The sequence below is a fragment of the Pteropus medius genome, unplaced genomic scaffold (assembly GCF_902729225.1).
Source record: "Pteropus medius unplaced genomic scaffold, Ma_sr-lr_union100, whole genome shotgun sequence".
Classification (NCBI taxonomy): domain Eukaryota; kingdom Metazoa; phylum Chordata; class Mammalia; order Chiroptera; family Pteropodidae; genus Pteropus; species Pteropus medius.
In genome coordinates, this window is record NW_024340692.1 from 17,523,184 (window position 1) to 17,541,754 (window position 18,571).

Genomic DNA, 18,571 nt, shown 5'->3' on the forward strand with positions numbered 1-18,571 from the left:
TTTATCTCTTTGAGCCATGACCTGCCCTTTCCAACTCAGGGCCTCTCAAGGGAGAGGAGAGGAAAGACTGGGGACAGGTCTGCAGCTATGTATTTGAATCCACATGTCCCCTTTAATGGCTTACCTTGGCTTGAAATAATAGGGAGGAGAGGTCTTAATAAGTCAGGACTAGGGCTGAGAAGGCTGAGCAAAGAACCAGGCAACCACCTGGTAGCTTCGTTCTTCCTCTTCTGTGATGCCGCATTTCTAAACCCTAGCCCATGGCTTCTTAAATTTTAGCATGCATCAGAGTCACTGGGAGAGCCAGCAAACCACAGATGGCAGGGCCCTACCCTTGGACTTTCTGCTTCAGTTTACCCGGTATGGGGCTTGAGGATTTGTATTTCTACCAAATTCACAAGTCAAGCTGATGACCACAGATGGAGAACCACTGTCTCCTCCATCAGGAATTCCTTCAGCTGCTCTTGTCCTGATGGCTTCTCACTCCCAGCTCTAACCTAACTAGGTGAAAATCTGTGTGTGTGTTGGGAGCGGGGGGTGGAGTGTCTTAGAGCTTCTTTAACCCTTGGCCTACACTTTCCTAAAACTGTCAAACACAGAGGTTTATCGTATAATTTTTAAATAGTGAAAATATTTTTGCAAAATCTCAACATAAAAAAAGAGATAAAAGCCAAGCTGTTAAAGGTGAAGCAGGAGTGAAGAGCTGAGCCCCTGCACTGTCCCTTTTATTTCCCCAGCTAGCTCTTCGTCACCTCTTAGACCTTTGGGGCTCTGAGGAGCATCCCAGTTTGCCCAGTTTGGAACTCACTGTGGGAATGAAGAGAGCAGTGGGCCTAGAGAGGGAGCAGTCAGGCGTAAGACACAGTTCTTTCTAGCTGTGGGATACAGAAAAATAGCTCAGTCCCTGAGTCTTACTCCCCATACACGTAAAGCGGAGATGTCATAATAGACATACCACTTACTTCCCAGAGCTGTGGGGAGGACCCAAATGAGAGATTGTCTACCAATGCACGCTCTAAACAGCTACGTGCTATTAAGCTATTACTGCGGCTTGTTTTGGTGACTACACACAGAAGTATGTGGTGCTGGGAATGGGAGGGCAGCATGTGAAACCACAAAGCCTTGTATGTCCCTCCTCGTATGTCCCTCCTGTACATCCCTCGGAAGGCATGACACAGTACAAACTTTTCCATGTTCCCAGGATCCTGAATCTGAGATCTTGAGGGCCTGTGTGCTGACGGTGATGGAGCACGAGGGTAGGACCTGTGGGGTCCTCACTTTCTTGGCAGTGGAGCATTTCTTTAATGGCTTCGGGGCCGTGGAGTAAAGGGTGAGGGAGCTACCTCATCAGGCCGAAGAGGAGAAGCTCAGACACTAAGGTGGTCAGTGCCTCCCTTCTCACAGCTTCCGCAGAAGCAAGGACTCTTCCGTTGACCCCCTGCTGACCCCAGGCTCTAAAGCCCTGCCCTCGCTGCTATTATATGCCGCCTCAGGAGAAATGGATATCCAGGCCTTGAGGCTCCTGGCAGCCCTCCTGCTTGGCAGCTTCTTCCAGAACAGTCTGTGGAGTACAGACTGCTCCCTGTATTCTTCCAGCCTAGTCCCTGGAGAGATTCCAGTCTCCCTGCTCAAGTCTTTCCCTTTTCTGCTTATCATGGGGAAGGAACGTGCATCTGGGCGTTAAATCGCAAGTGAGCTGGCACTTCACAGCAAGAAGTCCTTAGCAGGAGCAGGCCTCAGTTCTCAGAGAGCTACACAAAGACCAAAGCAAATTTAGTACTGTTTTTCAGTTTACAGAGGGGAAATCCACAAACTGGTCAGGAAGTAGAAGGCACTTTCAATTGGTTAGAACAAGGCAAGAAGGCAAGGCATCCCTTAAAAAACATTTTTTTTTTTTTAAATTCTTTTAAAAATCTAGTCTCTTATAAACTGAGACTAGTGTACCCACACCCAAATTCTGAGGATGGGGACATGCTGGTTAGAAGTTAAATATACTCAAAGCAGTTTAAAACGAAGAGAAGGGCTCTAAATATACACATGAGATTTTTTTCATGATCCCAACATGACAGTGTCTAATAGATACTGCATCTTTTTTTTTTTTTCTGGAGAATATTCGAAAGCTGAAATCTAAGATAATAAGGGCCTTTTAACATGTTTTAGTAATGAAGGCGAGGGCCAATTTGTGGATTTGTAGGGATCCTTTTTTCTGTGGAGTTCACTAAACCTCCCCACTCATTGCAGTACAGTGAGTAGGATAGTTCTAGAGCTCTAGAGGATGCAGTGGACTTGACAGGGAGAAATACTTCCAGAAAAGACCTCTCCTGCAGACAGTAGTTTCAGGAGGAAATGCAGAGGAATCATCACACCGCAGAAGCCCGCCTTCCCTAAGGTTTGCGAGTGGAAGTGTGTGCAGCACGTCGAGCAGGGCTGCAGAGCCCTCTGGTGGACTCTTGCTTCACTGCATCCATTTTAGCTGCTCTGAATCTGATGGCCTCTGAGACAGCCTTTGACCTCAGGTTAATCATATGGGAGTGGTGTTATTCATCGCTCCTTTTACTCGATGCGGGTGGAGGGAGAAGAGAGGGACCCACACTCTCAACCTGAAGGATGGGAAATATGCTCAATTCACCCAGGTGATACCCAGGACTTGGTGGAAAGGCTGGTGCCCAGCAGGTGGATAATAAGTATTGAGAAGGAATAAACTGGAGAATAAATTAATGAATGGAAGCATAGTTCCTTCTAGAGCTGCTGAAATACATTTGGAGAATCACAGGTATTGGTGGACTAAGTCCGAAGAGACCCAGAGTGAGGGGTTGCAATGGGAGTTAAAAGTGGGAAAATGTAAAGATTAAAAAAAAGGATAAAAAGTGGGAAATTTAAAGAAATTATGTTTATAGGGATGAGGAAAGGGTGGTGTAAACAGTGTTGAAACAACTTGAGGGTTTCTTGGGGCAAGAGCTGTGTTAGCAGAAAAGGGACTGAATCCTAAGCACTCATGGAGTGACACCCCATGAACACACGCTGTGAAGCCTCCTCAGGTTTGTCGGCAGCCCTCAAAGCCATGTCTAGACTTCAGTGGCAGCATTACAGAAAACAGTTTCTGAATTGATTTGGATCTTGAGCATCCCTCTCTCTCCTCCATGCACAAAGGTAACCAACCCCTGCCTTTCTCCTAAGTTCTCTTTTATGCAAGTGGTTACCTCTCTCATCTTTTCTATTCCCAGCGTGAAAATATAGGAAATGACGATCCATTCCTGGGTGGAAGGCCAGCGCTCCATCTTCACTAACACGATATAGTTGAAGAGCATCAGGTAACCGATGTACGCCAGCTGTAAGGAAACACAACACGGTGCTGCTCTGGCTGCAACACCCAGAGCCCTGCCCTTGGGCAAGGCCACCGCGTGACAGGACAAGAACAAGGTCGGTAAGCAGGACTCAGAATTCATGAACAAATGAACTTCAAAGCTTTAAGCTAGCAAAAAAATAATAATTATAAAAGACTACAGTACTTGAAATAATTTGATATGCAGTCTTCATTTTGACCGTGACATACCTCTCTGGGTCCCAGCACTTTGCTGTACCTATGTGTCGTGATGCAGCATTGATTTTGTTTTTCAGTCACCCAGTTTCTCGTGCCTTCCTGGCTAAAAAGGGAACCTCCTCTCTCAGAGGCTGCTCTTGCTCAAGCGTGAGCCTCACGTTCTTGAATTAGTGGATGTTTTTGCCTAATGAATGCCAGGTGGATTAAATGTCAGCAAGAAGGAAAGAAGACATAGGCTATACTTGTAAATTGGTCAAACCAACATAAAAATAGCCCAGACTTTATCTAAAAGCCTCACTTTAATTCTCTCCTGAGTTAATGTCTTCTTTGTTTTCCTCTTACCTTAATGTACTTGGCCTGACGATGCTCTGGGAAGGTTTTACCTATTTTTTATTGCACCACCTTCCTACCCTATTCAAGTTGAGATATTCCTTCCTGGTTTCTGTTTCTTTGAAACAAAACAAGAAAAAGCAATTTATAGAAAGAAATGGCTAACTGTGTGGCCATTCTCTGTAGCCGACTGTGGCCTGAAGTGGGGTTTAATCCTCTTGGGGCTTTAGCACCAGAGGTTGAACGCTGATGAAACAGGCTGAATTTCTGGGTGTCCCTGGACAACTCAGGGTTCAGGTTTGGTGACTGTCACTAAAGGATTCAGTTATGTCTAGATAAGTAGGGTGTAGGACGGCTGGTGAGGTTCTTGCATAAGGGGCCTAGGAGCCTCTGGGGAGAAAACTCACCTAGGGGAAATGGCACATAAATTAAACCTGTCTAGGCGATGCTTCAAGTTAAGCAAGGTACTTCCTAGCTTTAGAGGCCTCAAGGGCTGTGAGTAGGCCAAGACTGAGTTTATTCAAATCTGCACTCTTTGGAGGCTGCATAGCAAATAGAACACAGTGTGGGCAAAGGTTTTGAGGCCTTGAGGGTTCAGGAGATACAATGTGACTCTGGAGCCCAGGGTCACATTTCTTTACCTTAGAAGGTAAAAAGAAAGAAGCAGCTTGGCTGGGAGATACAAAGGGAAACTGGCAGCCTACAGGGCTAAAAGAATAGTGCTTTCCCTACTCTTTTTTCCTTTTTTCCTTCCTTTCTCCCTCCCTTCCTTCCTCCTTCCCTTCCTTCTTTCCTTCCTCCTTCTTCCCTTCCCTTCCTTCCTTCCACGTGTAGATTCTTAATATGAGTCAAGATATTTTCTGAGACCCTAATACATTGACGCACATATGGACACAACGATATAATTTCTCAACTCTTGAAGGGCAAAGATTCAGTTCAGAGTTCAATGAGATCATGTATGAAAGCATAAGAGCAGTTACAGAGATGCTGGAGGGTCCTCGGGCTCCTTCTCCACAGGAGAGATTTGCTTTTTTTTACACCCACTCCCTCAGGGGCTGTCATTTTAATTCATGCCTCAGTTTTTATCTTCCCCACCCTGACTTTCAGAATTATTAGCACTTTGTGAAAACCTCACCTGAGAAGAGTCTACTTGAAATCATGTAGGATACTGTTTAAAATGGAATTTGGTTCATATGGTTCCTGTTTACCATTATATCCTGGCATCCACTCTCTGTTCCCTCTGTGTACTGTATTTTACAAAACACAAAGAAAAGACTTCGATGACTAAACTCTAAAATACCCTCGGCCTCATTCTGACCTGAAATCCTTCTCCCTCTCCAGTTGCTTCTTTTTGTTGGTTGGGTCATGTTCTATCACTTCTAGGTGGAATGGATCTTGTTAACTGCCCTGGTTTTAATCACTTTACCAAATTCAATGCAAAACATTCTCTTGTCTTATGTCTCTTGTGTCATGTGGGCCCAATGACACACATAATTCTTCCAGAACCTCTGCATTTTAGTACTTAAGTACAGGTATACCTCGGAGATATTGCAGGTTCGGTCCCATACCACAGCAATAAAGGGAGCATCAGAATAAAGCAAGTTGTAACCTTATTGCTGGTGGAAGGTCTTCCTTTCAATTTGTGAAAAACACATCTGTGAAGCACAATAAAACGAGGTCTGCCTGTAACTCTGTAACCTGAGTCTGTCCTCTCAACACGGGTCTAGCGTATTTGTTTTGTGGAAGGAATAATGTTCGGTGGAAGGAATGTAGATACAGAAGTCAGTCAAACTTGGAATTAAATCCTAACTTGAGCACTTCCGAGCTGTATCATTTTGTATATATCACTTCACCTGCCTGGGCCTCCATTCTGTGAAATGGAGATGATCGCTCCTGATCTTCTAGAGTTTTTGAAAGCATTGTAGATGTGCGTGTGAGGGAGAATATGTATTTATCTCTTGACACAGTGTAGAGGCCCAGTGATGGTGGCTAACATTATTATTTGCCTCTTTTTTCCAAAAACTTTTATTCCTCTCATTTTCTCTTACCTCAGACTTTGATTCCTTTTGGTCGCCTGTTAAGTCTTCCTTTCTCTCCTTTTTTTCCTTTAAAAATTGCCCTCATTATTGTTTATGCTTTCTCCACAATCATCTATTTTAGCTCCTTCTTATTCTATAAATCTCAGTTACGCTATAATACTTTTCTTCCCATAATCAAGGTATAACATAATACTTTGGGACAACTCTCAAAATATGGACTTCCACAAATAGTGCTTTAAATATCTTTAAACGGCACAATAGAAGCGTGGCTGCTGTCTTGGAAGCGCCCTGTCTTAGAACCTGATGACATTCATGGGGCCCTGCTGCAGATTACTGTAATGTGATGTGCTTCCATGGTGTGTGTGTGTGTGTGTGTGTGTGTGTGTGTGCGCGCGCGCGCGCGCGCTCACACACATGTGGTAAGCTTTAACAAGCTGGATGTAGAATGTCGAAGCTTTAAAAAGAAACATAACCCTATGATTCTTATTTAAGCCAGTGGGAATCCTATAACCATTTGTATTTTATATGCTTACATATTCTTTTTATAAATTTTCCATTAACCAAGATGCATGACTCTTAAACTATGAAAAGCAAGCACCAAAGCCTGCCGCAGTTGCCTGTGGGGCGTACCATTTCTTCCTCCTTTTTCTACTGCCCCTAGAGAGTGGAGGGGGCACAAGGTGTTTGTTAGAGAAAGGAGTCTGTCGCTGCTGACCAGAGCACATGCCCTACCCTCTGACCACGTGCCACTTCATGCCTTGAATCTGCATCCTCCCCAGCTGGGTACTTGAAACTGGCTCTCATCACAAATGGCCTGGGAGCCAATTGGATCCCTGCCTCGTTTCCTCTTGGAACAGAGGAGGACCCAACTTGCTCCTCCGGAAACTTGCCACCATATGGAAGTGAGGTTATGTGAACATGACGTGCGTCTACTTTCAGAACCTTGAGAGTGTAGAAGCAGATACTTTTGGAAATAAGAATGGGAAATACTCTTACAGAAAAGGACACAACCAAAGCAAATGGCACCTTTGATCTAATGCTGAGTTTTATGGTGAAGCACATCTGAGAATTTAAAAGATTGGCACTGCCCATCTCCATTTACTTCCCTGAGGCTGGGGTTTGTCAATATGTAAATACTGATTTCTGAACATCCTTGTATAAAAACAATCAAATATGATTGGCGCGTCCTGTCTAATGGGTTGGCTGAGGCTAATTCAGTCAGCTGTGCAGAAGGGAGTGGGATACACAAGCTCCATTTCTCAAAGAGGCAGCTCTACCACCTGCTGCCTATGATAAAGGAAAGCAGTGTGTCCTAAGCTTGTTGGACCACAAGACTCACCTGAGAAGGTTTTGAAACACACAGCCTCAGGCTTCTCCCTAATGACTTGATTTAGTGGGTCTGTGATGGGGCCAGGAATTTGCATTTCTAACAAAACCCCTTATCATTATGGAAGTCTTGGAAATACTGGGCTAAAAACTTAGCTCTCTGTCCGGGGTAGTGGTTCTTGATTCTGGCTGCTCATTATACCCACCAGGGAGCTTTGAAATATTCCGATGCCCTGGCTGTACTCCAGACCAATGATGTCAGAATCTCTGGGACTAGAACCCAGATATCTTTTTTTTTTTTTTAAATAAAAATATAAATAAAACTCAGGTGTTTTTAAAAAGCTTCCAGGTGATTCCAGGTGTAGCTATGGCTGAGGTCAGGACATTTGTGATTTGAAAACATTCTTGGCTAATAATTTGCCTCAGCTGAAAACACGGGGACTCGAGGAATCAAGGAAATAAAATGACTACTGAACGCAGATCAAGAAAAAAGGGAAACGCCTTGGAAAAATCAGAGAAGGGAGTACTCTATTTGTAAAGGTGATAGATAATTCTTCGACTGGTGTCTTTTATTGCCCTTGATAGGGAGTCTGCAAATGTTTTTTGTAAAGAATCCGACAGCAAATTTTTAAGGCTTTGTAGGGCCTGATAGGCTATATTGCAAGTAATCAACGTAACAGTTGTAGCAAAAAAACAAAAAACAAAACAAAAAAAACCAGCCGGAATATAGATAAATGGGTAAGTCTGGTGGCGTTCTAATAAAATTTCATTTATGGACACTGAAATGTAAATTTTATATAATTTTTGTGTCACAAAGTATTCTTCCTTTGATTTTATTTCAACTCTTTAAAAATACAAATCTATTCCTAGCTCACAGGCCACAATAACAGGCAGTGGGTTGGACTGGGCCCATGGGTCCTTATTTACCAAGCCCTGTTCTAGGTGAGACAATTGCGGCAGCCCTATTATAAGAGGAAGGACAGACCTGAGTGTAAAATATAGTCGATTATTACCTTGATTGAACTTTTAGATTAGAGAAAGTATATTTAAAGCAGCTAGAACTGTGGCTCATGGTAGATGTTCGATAAGTGATGCTTTATTATTGTTGAGTGGATGGATGAATAAAACACTAACTACTGCTCTTCAGTGGAACTAGCCTGGGAACAAGTTATATTGTGCTTACATGTTCCAAGCACTGTTCTAAGTGCTTTACACATTTTAACACATTTAATCTTTACTAAGGTATGATTATTATGCCCATCGTAAGAAAATCAGGGACACAGTGCTGAGATAACTTGCTTGAGGTCACAAGTTACTAAGAGACACAGACAGGATTTCTACTCAGGCTGTCTGACTCCAAACTCCACGCTTGTCACCACCAAGTTCTTTTCTACAAGTTAAAAATAATATATATGTTTGTATAAAGCATATAAATAGAAATGAGTTTTGCAAGCCTTATATTTTTGAAAGATAATTTTTTTAACGTTAATAAATTTGAATTTTTACTTCACAATGAAAATTTAATATTTATATTTTGGTAATATCTCATCCTCTCTCAAGACCATACTTTAGAGCAGTGGTTTTCAACTGGTGGCACTTTTATCCTATAAGGGGACATTTGGCAATGTCTCGAGACATTTTGGTTGTCATAGTTGGGGTGTGGAGAGTGCTACTGGCATCTAGAGGACAGAGGTCAGAGATGCTGCTAAACATACTACAATGCACAGGACAGCCTTTCTTAACAAAGAATTACTCTGCCCTAAAATGTCAATAGTACCAGGTTGAGAAAGCCTTGTGCTTAAAGTTGGCATTAAGTGTTAGAACACAGGACCACATAAAAAGCACTTCATCTGGTCATTTCAGTCATCTCAGTCTCAGATTCAAATTAGCCTACTGCTGACTCAAGTGACTGGTATGTAGCTGGTTGTGAGAGAGGCCGAAAATATAGATGCACTATCCTTCATCTGGCACAGTTCCACTGCGGTTAGAGAGAAGCAGAGATGGCCTGGGCCACGGCTCACCTTAAGCTTACTTAATGTATCATTGAAAAGTAGAAGTAGAAACCCAATAGTTGAGCCATTTCTATCACGTGAGGAGGCTATTTCACAGACAATCTTTTATTTAGTGGGCAGAAAATGTTTGCAGGGTGTGCTTTCCGAACAGCATTTACCATGACTGTAGTTTGCTTTGAGTAGTTTTTGCTGTATGTTAACTGTGTCAGAGCAAGAAAAGTTATTTGATGACACTACTAGACTGGAAATAATTACACATTAACAGTACCCATCTTTAGTAGTGCTACTTCTAAACTCTGCTCAGCCCGTAACCACCAAATGTTCCCAAAACCTAGCATTGTCGTCTCAAATGGGCAACTCTGATCCAGTGCTCATCAATCCGGAACAGAGAAATGTTTTGAAAGAGGATATCTATTTTCCTGCTAGACTAGACTCATCTCACCTCTATTTCTGTTAGTTCTCACTTTTACTATTTCCTTCATCTTCTGAGAGGAGGAGAAATGTAGAAGCTGTGGAAGCTGCCTCACAAACTCCACAAATCTTGCAAAGCTATTGGAAAAAGCAAGTTCATGAAACTTTCGTTTCTGCTTGTGTGGTCCTCATATCATGGCTCACAGAGGAAACCAGTCAGGTGCATGAGAAATTGATGCTGGCTTTCTATGGACATCCATTAGGAAGAAGAAAAGAAGAAAGACTTACAGTGTAGAACCAGAACTTCACGATAGGTGCATTGTAGAATTCATAGATTTTTCTGCCCAACGGGATTAACCGGTGCCTGCTCTGAACTTCCTCTTCATCCTTCTTCCTGGAGGACTCCCCATTGTTTCGTCCCAACATTGCCTACAGTGGAAGAGAATTGATACCATCACTGCAGGGCTCTAGAGAGCGTGGAGTTCAATGGGCTCATTTATGGATGAGGAAAACATGTTCATCGAACCTAAGAGCTTTGCCCAAGGCCCCCAGAGATGTAGAGGACGTGCCTTCCCTAAGTTTGCATTTGCATTATACATAGAATCTGTGTACTTCTGGGATAGAAGCCCTTTGGGATATTTCGTGAGCATACTCATCTCTTCCACCTTGAAACCTCTGGAAGAAGGAAGTGATGGAAGATACTCCGAGTTCTGAGAAGGAGAAAAAGTATAGCCTTGGAAGGCTATGAATCTGTATTTTCTTCCAACCTCTCTCTTCCCATATATAAATGATGAAACAGGCAGACCTGGATTCAAATGTGTCTCCACTCATGCTAATGACTCTTAAGTCATAGATAAATTGGACCCTAATACTTAATTTATCCAAAGGTTATAAGTATTCAAGCATTTAAGTTGTTGAAATGCCTGGAGCTTAGCTATGTCAGGAACATCTCCCCAGCCCTTAGGTATATGCCTCGGTTTCCTGATTTCAAACCCTGTGAAACCCGAATTATGCTGGTGTTAGTTTTGTGGCAACACCTGGGCACACTGCCTTCCTCCCCATGGACTAGGAGAAGTCAGGCCTGACCCCGAGAGGCCCTTGTCACCAGGCTGTTGGAGATTTCCCTCAGAATACGATTATTTCCTTATCATTCATGGCAACAGCAGCAGCAACAACAATTATGATGAAACATGGCAAAAAAGGCAGAATTTGAGAAAAGGAAGACACATGCCTGTTTAAGTGGCAAGTGACAGGATGCCCCAAAGGTGGCTGAGATCCTAACAGTGAAGAGTTCCAGGCTTTGGGTCACACTCAGAAGGAGGATGAGTCCTAATTTGAACACTTAGAATCCATGGCACCTCGGGCAAGTCTTTTAACCTCTCTGAGACTTAGTTCCTTTGTCTATAGAATGAGGGTAACATTAGCACCTGATATAGGGTTGGTCTATAATTTATAGCATCTGGCACTTAATAAGTGCTCAGTAAGTATTAGCTAGTCATTAAAGTGATCTGAGACTTTCTCGGATACTCTTGACTGAAATGATCTAGTTGGTATCTCTCACCAGAAAGAAAAGTATGTTAGTAGTAGTCTATTAGAGCATAGTTTCTTGGTTTTAATTCTTTCAATATTGTTTTAAGACAAAGGTAGTTCTACAATATTTACAAAATGAAATTTTCATAAATGTGAGAACAGGGTAATACCTTTTAACTGCTGAGAGACTGACAAGGATTTGGGACAAGAAAAAGTACTGGGAAGATGAGTTTAGAATTGACAGATCTAATTATTGAAATAATTTATCTTGAAGTTGAGAACGGAGATAACTATTAGATAATTCTGGCTTCATATCACCTTACCTAAAATATAAAATATTAGTTTCAATTGTTTTTGTCATTGCCTCAAACACCCACCTCACTCACATGTGTAAACAATCACAAATGATTTACTTATAACCAATAGGATTTCTGCAGAAGTAACTTCCATTCCTTTATGGACACTTTGGCTAGAAAAGTACCTTGAGTTAATGAATAGGTAACATTCTATACCATGGCCTATCTAGGTGCTGTTTTTGATCAGTGAGTTGAATCAGTCTTCATGATGGATATAGCACACTAGACAGCAATAGAGATCCATAAATATTGATCATTGACTCCAAGAAACTCTGAGGTTACTTGATATTTGTCCCTGTATAATTTATGTAACATAATTATCCTCCTGTTTTGCTCATTTGGATGCTCAACAATACAATGCCATTGGAGACGCAATGAGATGAGAGTAAAGGCAGCTTGGAGGGTTTTAGGCATCTGAGAGAGTGGCACCTTTGGGTAACCTCTAAGGACAGTAGCAATGCCCTGGGTCTGTGGACACGCTGGGATCTTATTAAGTAAAATGCAAGACATTTGTCTGGCAATGCAAGTAAAACAAAATCAAAAACACAACAACCTGCTTTATTTTTATTATTCAGATATATTCCAAAGTGAATGCATTTTTAAAAGGCTTGCCTTTCATGGGTTTTTGATATTTTATTAATTCCAGCCTACGAAAATTAACTTGCTGATTTTGCCGATTTCTTTCCCCAGCAATCAAAGATTTCCTTTGCCTGCATTCCTTAAAACAGAATGTAACAGGGTCAAATACAGACAAAACTGTACAATATGAATTTGAAAAATCTCTGCTGCCTCAACGCAGATGTCAAGTCTGGGTAAGATCCTCTGAAGTAAACAAAGCTACTAAACGCTACTAAAATGTAGCAAACCAAGGCTGATATTTTTTGTGTAACTTTGGAAGAGCCAAGGGAAAATGTCCCATTCCAAGAGAGGACATAGTGGTTTAACACAGAACCTCAAATATTAATCCTATGAAAAGGGCACAGGTGTAAACAAGCTGCATTCTCTAATTCTGTCCAGGGTGAGCCAATACCAGGGTTCCAGCAGTTATAGAGCCTGTCATTAGGGTCAAAGGAAGGTCCATCTTAAAGACAACTGCCATCCAATTCTGACTTTGCCAGCCTGAGGGCCCTTCCTTTCTTTCTCCTTGCTGTTTTAGCCTGTGGGGAGTAAGCTCAGGCAGTAATGCTACTGTGGTGTTTTCTACTTGGGATTTCAGTAAACAACTACAGGGTCTATTCTCTGGAAGCCCACTTTGCTTTCAGTCCAGAGATGCATCTTTTCTTGTGGCTTCTTGAAGGATCAAGTCTTCAAAGTGCTAGACTGAGCAGAAGAAAGGAGCTGCCTCCTTTGCTTTCTTCCTTGAGACCCGACCAGAAAGAAGACTACCTTCAGCTTCTGGCTACCCTCCTAGAATTCTTCCTTGAGTCTTCCTAGGAGGTATGCCAATGTCAAGGCTCTGCCACAGTGACATAGGAGGCCTGTGCATCACTTTTGGGTTCTCTGCGCTACATGGTGGACCAAAAGCAGCTGAGTGCTTACATTTGAGATCAGGAAAAAAATTTTGCATCCTTTTCTTAGCCTATGAGCTAAAAAAAAAAAAGCATGGCCAATGAAATCTCTACGTCTGGGTTCTACTCCTTTCTTTGCAACTAATTAACTTGGTAACCTTGGGCAATTTAACCTCTCTGAATCTCAGCTTCCTCATCTGGAAAATGGGATAATAGTACCTACCTTGTGGGATTGTTGTGAGGATTCCATGAGTAAGTGAAGCATTTAGCACTGTTACAACAATAGTAGCAAACGTTTATCAAGGCTTACCTCTTGCTAGACAGTCTACATAGTTTACGTGTACCAGTACCTGTAAGCTAGTAATATTATTATTATTCCCATGTTGGAGGTTAAGAAACTGTGCCAGTGGTCCCACAGCAAGTAGGTCATGGGGCAGGATTCTAGACCTAGAGCGTGTACCCTTTATCTGTTTGCTGAAGTGTGCAATGAAGATTTTGTACTAATATTACAATGTTTCCGCTAATGATTGAAATATCATTTCCTATTCTTGAATGGGTTCAGAGGCCACAACTCTGGTAAGATCTTTAGGGAAGACAGTCATCTGATCCTATCTCAGAGGGAAGTAGACTCCTCCACCAATATTTATAAGTTGAAACTGAAAGTAAATGTCGCCTTTAAACTCAATGAGTCAAAAGCTGTGAATGATTAATCAATCCATCAATAGTGGCCCAAAGAATATACCCTGCTATACATGGTGCTAAAACTGTGCCTGAAAATAGATCTTTAGAAAGGGGCCACTGGAAGGAAATATTATTTATTTGGAGGAAGAACAATTCACAGGGCGGTCCCACTAGGATAATAATGCAAAGGCCTTTTGTCACCTGAGCAAAACCAATTTTTGTTCTCTCTCCTTAGAGCTTCTCTGGATTATCACAGTCATTAGTCACAGTGGTGGGGACGGCGGGGAATATCAAGGATGTCCTATGGAGTTGTTGCTTGATGTCTCCAATGCTATGAAGCCTTGTTTGTCCCTTTAACAGCATGTGATATTTTTAGACATTGGATACAATCCAGTGATAGTCACGCTGCTCAGGCGGGGTTGCAGGAAGCTGTCCCATGCCCAGCTGGCCCATCCCCTCTGCAGAACAAAGCATCCATGCACTATAATTATACCAGGAAGAGCTAATAAAAGCCTCCCATACAAACCTCAAAATTCAATTAGTCCTGCATTGTGAGCCTGACCCCAAAGACAGATAAAGGCTTAGCTTCTGATCAGCAAAATAGTTCCAGCTCAGTGAATCCGGCTGCTTCCAAATCATGAATTCCCTTTCCTTCTTCATGTGCTAAGGCTGCCACATCACCTGGTGGTTTACAAAGCACTGCCTGTTTTAGGATGCCTTGCTTTTGAATTCCATTGGGTTGTCTTGTACCACTGACCCTGGCTAAAGAATTCCATAGAATTAATCCCTATAGTCATGTTATTTGTGCACAGAGGGGACACTTTTATAATACCCTGTTCTCAACAGTTAAATGAAAGTACCTGGTGGGAGGCTGACCTCGAGTTATTAAATCTTAAGCCATATCAATGGACAGTGGATTACGGATTCTCCCCATAGAAAATAACTCCGTAATATTTTCTTACTGTCAGTTCCATATCCTCTTCATCTTTTTCTTTTGTGGGCTTCTCTGGTTCTTCCGGTTCCTTCTCTTGGAGATGCATTTCCTGGGCCTGTGTCATATAGGGCATGTCATCTTTGTTCTTGAACTCCAAGCTGAGAATTGAAGGAGGAAGTAGAATTCCCAGAATTACCTAAAGTAATAATAATGATAATAATAATAATCACATTTAAAGGATTAAGATTAGGGTGGTTGCTTAGAATCAGAGGGCCTGGGGTATGGGGACTGTGTGTGTGTGTGTGTGTGTGTGAGGTCGCGTATATGTGTTGTGTGTGTTGGTGTTGCGTGTGTTGTGTGTGTTGTGTGTATGTGTGTTGTGTGTTGTACGTGCCCTGAGTGAGGACCTGTTTATCTGATTAACTATACACATGAATGGTATGAGGGTCATTTCTGCCCATCTGGGAACTGTTATGCACCATGTTGAGTATTTTCATTGCAGGCTTCTTTGCCTTAAACATCTTTGCTAGAAGCATTTTCGCTGCAAAACTAATTGTCCATAAGGCAATTTTGCCATAAAAGATAAAATAACTGACAGTTTGGCTTGACAGTGTAAACGTAAGCCCTAAATGGTCTATAAATCTTACATAAATCTTAGCCCTCATAATGGTCTATACAGTGATGAATAGACATGGCAGCCTTAAAACAGTGAAAGATAACAACTGCATATATCGAATTGATAGAAATAGAGTGATAAAACTTACTGAAAGTGTGAAATAAGAGTGTAAAGCCAGATTGCATAGTATACTAGAAAATAATTAACATCAGTTTGCAAATCCTTTGGTGATCTGAGGTATAGAGTTGAACCCACATCTCACATAGAACTTTGGAATGTCTATTAAAAGACATGTGACAATATGCCAAGAATTAAAACAACAGCGTAGAAGCTCAGCTCAAAAGAAATGAATCAATAAGCAAAAAATGTATAAGTGCTTAGGTACAACCCATAAAATAAAATCGGTTATTTGCACAGTATTGCTATGAATCTACACATATTTTAAATGTATTCAAATATTTTATATTTCACAAGTCTTTTTAATTTTGTTATAAAAATAAATTTCATCATATCGTTTTAATGTCTCTTTAAAATTTTTTATTATTTTATCTTTTATGGAAAAATTGTCTTATGGCTAATGAGTTTTGCGGTGAAAATGCCGAGGCCAAGATGTCTACGGCAAAGAAGCTCATGGCAAAAACACCTTGAACCATTATACATAGTAGCTCAATCTGATTTTGGAGAAACAAAGCATCTTACCCAAATATATCTTACCCAATTAACACTCACTTTGCATGGAGAAAACTGAGGAAAAAGAGAGACCCTACTCTAGGCAAAAGAGGGAAAGATTCCCATTTAGCCGTTAGATAGCACTTGACTTTGTGAAATCAATTCATAAGTATGTCCATTGGCATTTATTTGTTAATGTGTCAAGTGGAGTTGATTATGTGTCATCTGGTTATCTCTAAAAAATGCTGTCCTCAACTGACCTTGAGAAAGTTCATGTTATCTATTTAGAAAAACATGTTATCTATTTAGAGCATCCCCTGGCATTTGCTACTATACAACAGAAACACACGCATGCACGCAAGCGTGTATGCGTGCGCACACACACACACACACACACACACACAAACACCAATGGGCTCTGTAGTCACCATGAGAAGTCTCCTGTATAAATACCCCAGGAAGGTCTAGCACTGTATTTCTCTCATGTATAAACAACATGCTTAGATCTCCGTGCGATGATACTAAATACACGAGCATTTTTCACAAGAGGGCAATCTCATTCTCCATTTGCCAGGAAACAAATGCATTTCTAAATGATAACACTGACATCTGGCTTGTGTTCCCTGCATCTCTCCCACCTCTTCCCTGAATGCTAAACTGGTTCTGTTGCACAAACCTTCAAAACATGAACCTACTTGAAGAATAGCACTAAGGTGAGGGGCAAGGAGGATTCTGAAAGGTAAGTTAAAAACGATCTTCAAGTAATGAGCCAGGGACAACTGTGCTTCAATGCCCACAGGGACTTTAGAGAACAGCTAAGGGAAAAGGGAGAGAGGTGACCTTGAGCTCAGGCTGCCTGGCAGGCTTAGGAAGGCTCAGGTGGCATGCTGGGAGCCTTCAGGGGACGTGACACCCTGTCCTTAAAGCTGAGAGCCCAGCTGGGCGGTCATTAGCAGTGCAGCTATGAAACACCCAGGACCCACTTCATGGAACTCTTCTGTGACTCTGTGCCAAGAGCCCACGGAAGGGTGGCGTGAGGGAGGAGGTGCTGGTCAGGGTGGCCTCAGTGATTTCCCTGGTCTCATGGCCCTGCTGCTTTGGGCTGACTGGATCAGGTCGTTCTAGATAAGTACGAGCCTGATTTCAGTTGTAACACTCACAAACTCTGAACAGATAAAGTATTTTAAAACATCCTTTTAATCTTCCTCTTCCATTTTTTCCTTTCTTTTACTTCTTTTAGTTTAGTGTTTTCTTTGAAAAACATTAAAGAAAACATAAAAAAGCAAAAGTCATACATCATCCTCCTTCTTGTACCTTCAACCCCAGAGGTAACCACTATAAACAACCTACTGTGTATCCTTCCTGTTCTTTTTTTTTTTTAAATTAATTTATACAGATATAAATATACATGTACATACTTAAAAAAAACAGAAATGGACTCAGGTTATAAATAATCATCTTCAACTTGTTTTTCTTCACTTAAGAAACAGATCAGGATTATCTAGCATCATCTTTATATATAAACTTTATTTCAGTTTAAAAAATTTCTCAAGTGTAGCTAATAAGAACCAATAATAAGGCAGTGAAGGGCTGAGCAGGTAAGCAGTTCCTGGTGCAGCATGGCTTGTGCCAGAGCAAATGGTATATGGTACCTGTGTGTTACCGTCACTTTTGGACCTTTTGAAAAACTTGACATCTAGAGATGTCTAGGCGTCATCTCTAGAGCTTCTGATTTAGTAAAATTTAGGCGAGACCCTAATCTCTACTTGAAGAAAGAAAGACAAACAAAGAAACTCCATTACACAGAGGATTCTGATACCTAGCTGGGGTTTAGTGCTACCCTCCTGAGATAAGAGAATGCCTAATCCCAACAAAGATTTAGTTAGGAAAACTGCAACCGAGCCTCTGGTGCTCATAGCCAGTATGGCCTTCTGGGCGCACTGACCTTGAGGCCTGAGTTTTTGCGCATCCGGAGCCGGCCCATCCACATGTCTGTGAGCAACATCTGGCTGCACGTGTGCGCGATGAAGTCACGGTGCTTGGCAGCCACCGCCAGCTGCAGGCATGTGGCATTGCTCCAGTTCTTTAGCTCATATGTTAGCAGTTTCATGGCCAGCTGCTCGTCCTGCTTGTAGGACTGGTCCAGGAGCTCCACAGCCAGCTGGCCAAAGTCCCTGAAAGAGGGAATGTGAGGAGTTGTCTTGTGGCCATTTTGGAGACTTAGATGATAAAAGTGGGGCTCAAGCCACAAAAGGTAGGTTCTGTGTGGTCTAGTGGTTTCTTGAGGGGTCTAGTCTCTTCATTTATCCAGCCGACATCTACTAAACATGTAGTGTGGGCCAGACACTGTGCTTAGAACTGGGGGGTTTGGGATGGGGTAAGTCAAATAAGGCATGATCCCTGCACTCAAAGGCCTCAATTCAAGGCATATGGATGGGAGTGGCAGACCAATAAATCTATGATTAGAGTGGAATATGTCTTCTTAAATGTGACAGACCTCAGTTCAAACCTGTGCCCTGCCAACCACAAGTGTGTGATCTTAGATAAGTTATTTAAATTCTGAGTCTCATTTTCTTTGGCTGTAAAATATACGTAACTCTACCTCTTGGGGTAGAGTT

At 41.9% G+C, this 18,571-nt stretch overlaps 1 protein-coding gene across 22 annotated transcripts in view; it reads right to left on the minus strand.

The window, feature by feature from the left end:
• The window catches only part of TRPM3 (transient receptor potential cation channel subfamily M member 3), a 263,502-nt gene that overhangs the window by 68,243 nt on the left and 176,688 nt on the right, over nt 1-18,571 (minus strand). For 12 of the 22 annotated variants that reach the window (XM_039838630.1, XM_039838556.1, XM_039839811.1 and 9 more), the window contains 4 exons: nt 17,899-18,127; nt 14,697-14,864; nt 9,948-10,088; nt 3,201-3,329 (listed from right to left, as the gene is read on the minus strand). In XM_039838630.1, coding sequence (XP_039694564.1) covers nt 3,201-3,329; nt 9,948-10,088; nt 14,697-14,864; nt 17,899-18,127 — 667 coding nt within the window. Of the gene's footprint in view, nt 1-3,200; nt 3,384-9,947; nt 10,089-14,696; nt 14,865-17,898; nt 18,128-18,571 lie in introns of all 22 variants that reach the window. The other 10 variants (XM_039839740.1, XM_039839330.1, XM_039838713.1 and 7 more) reach the window with 2 other exon arrangements.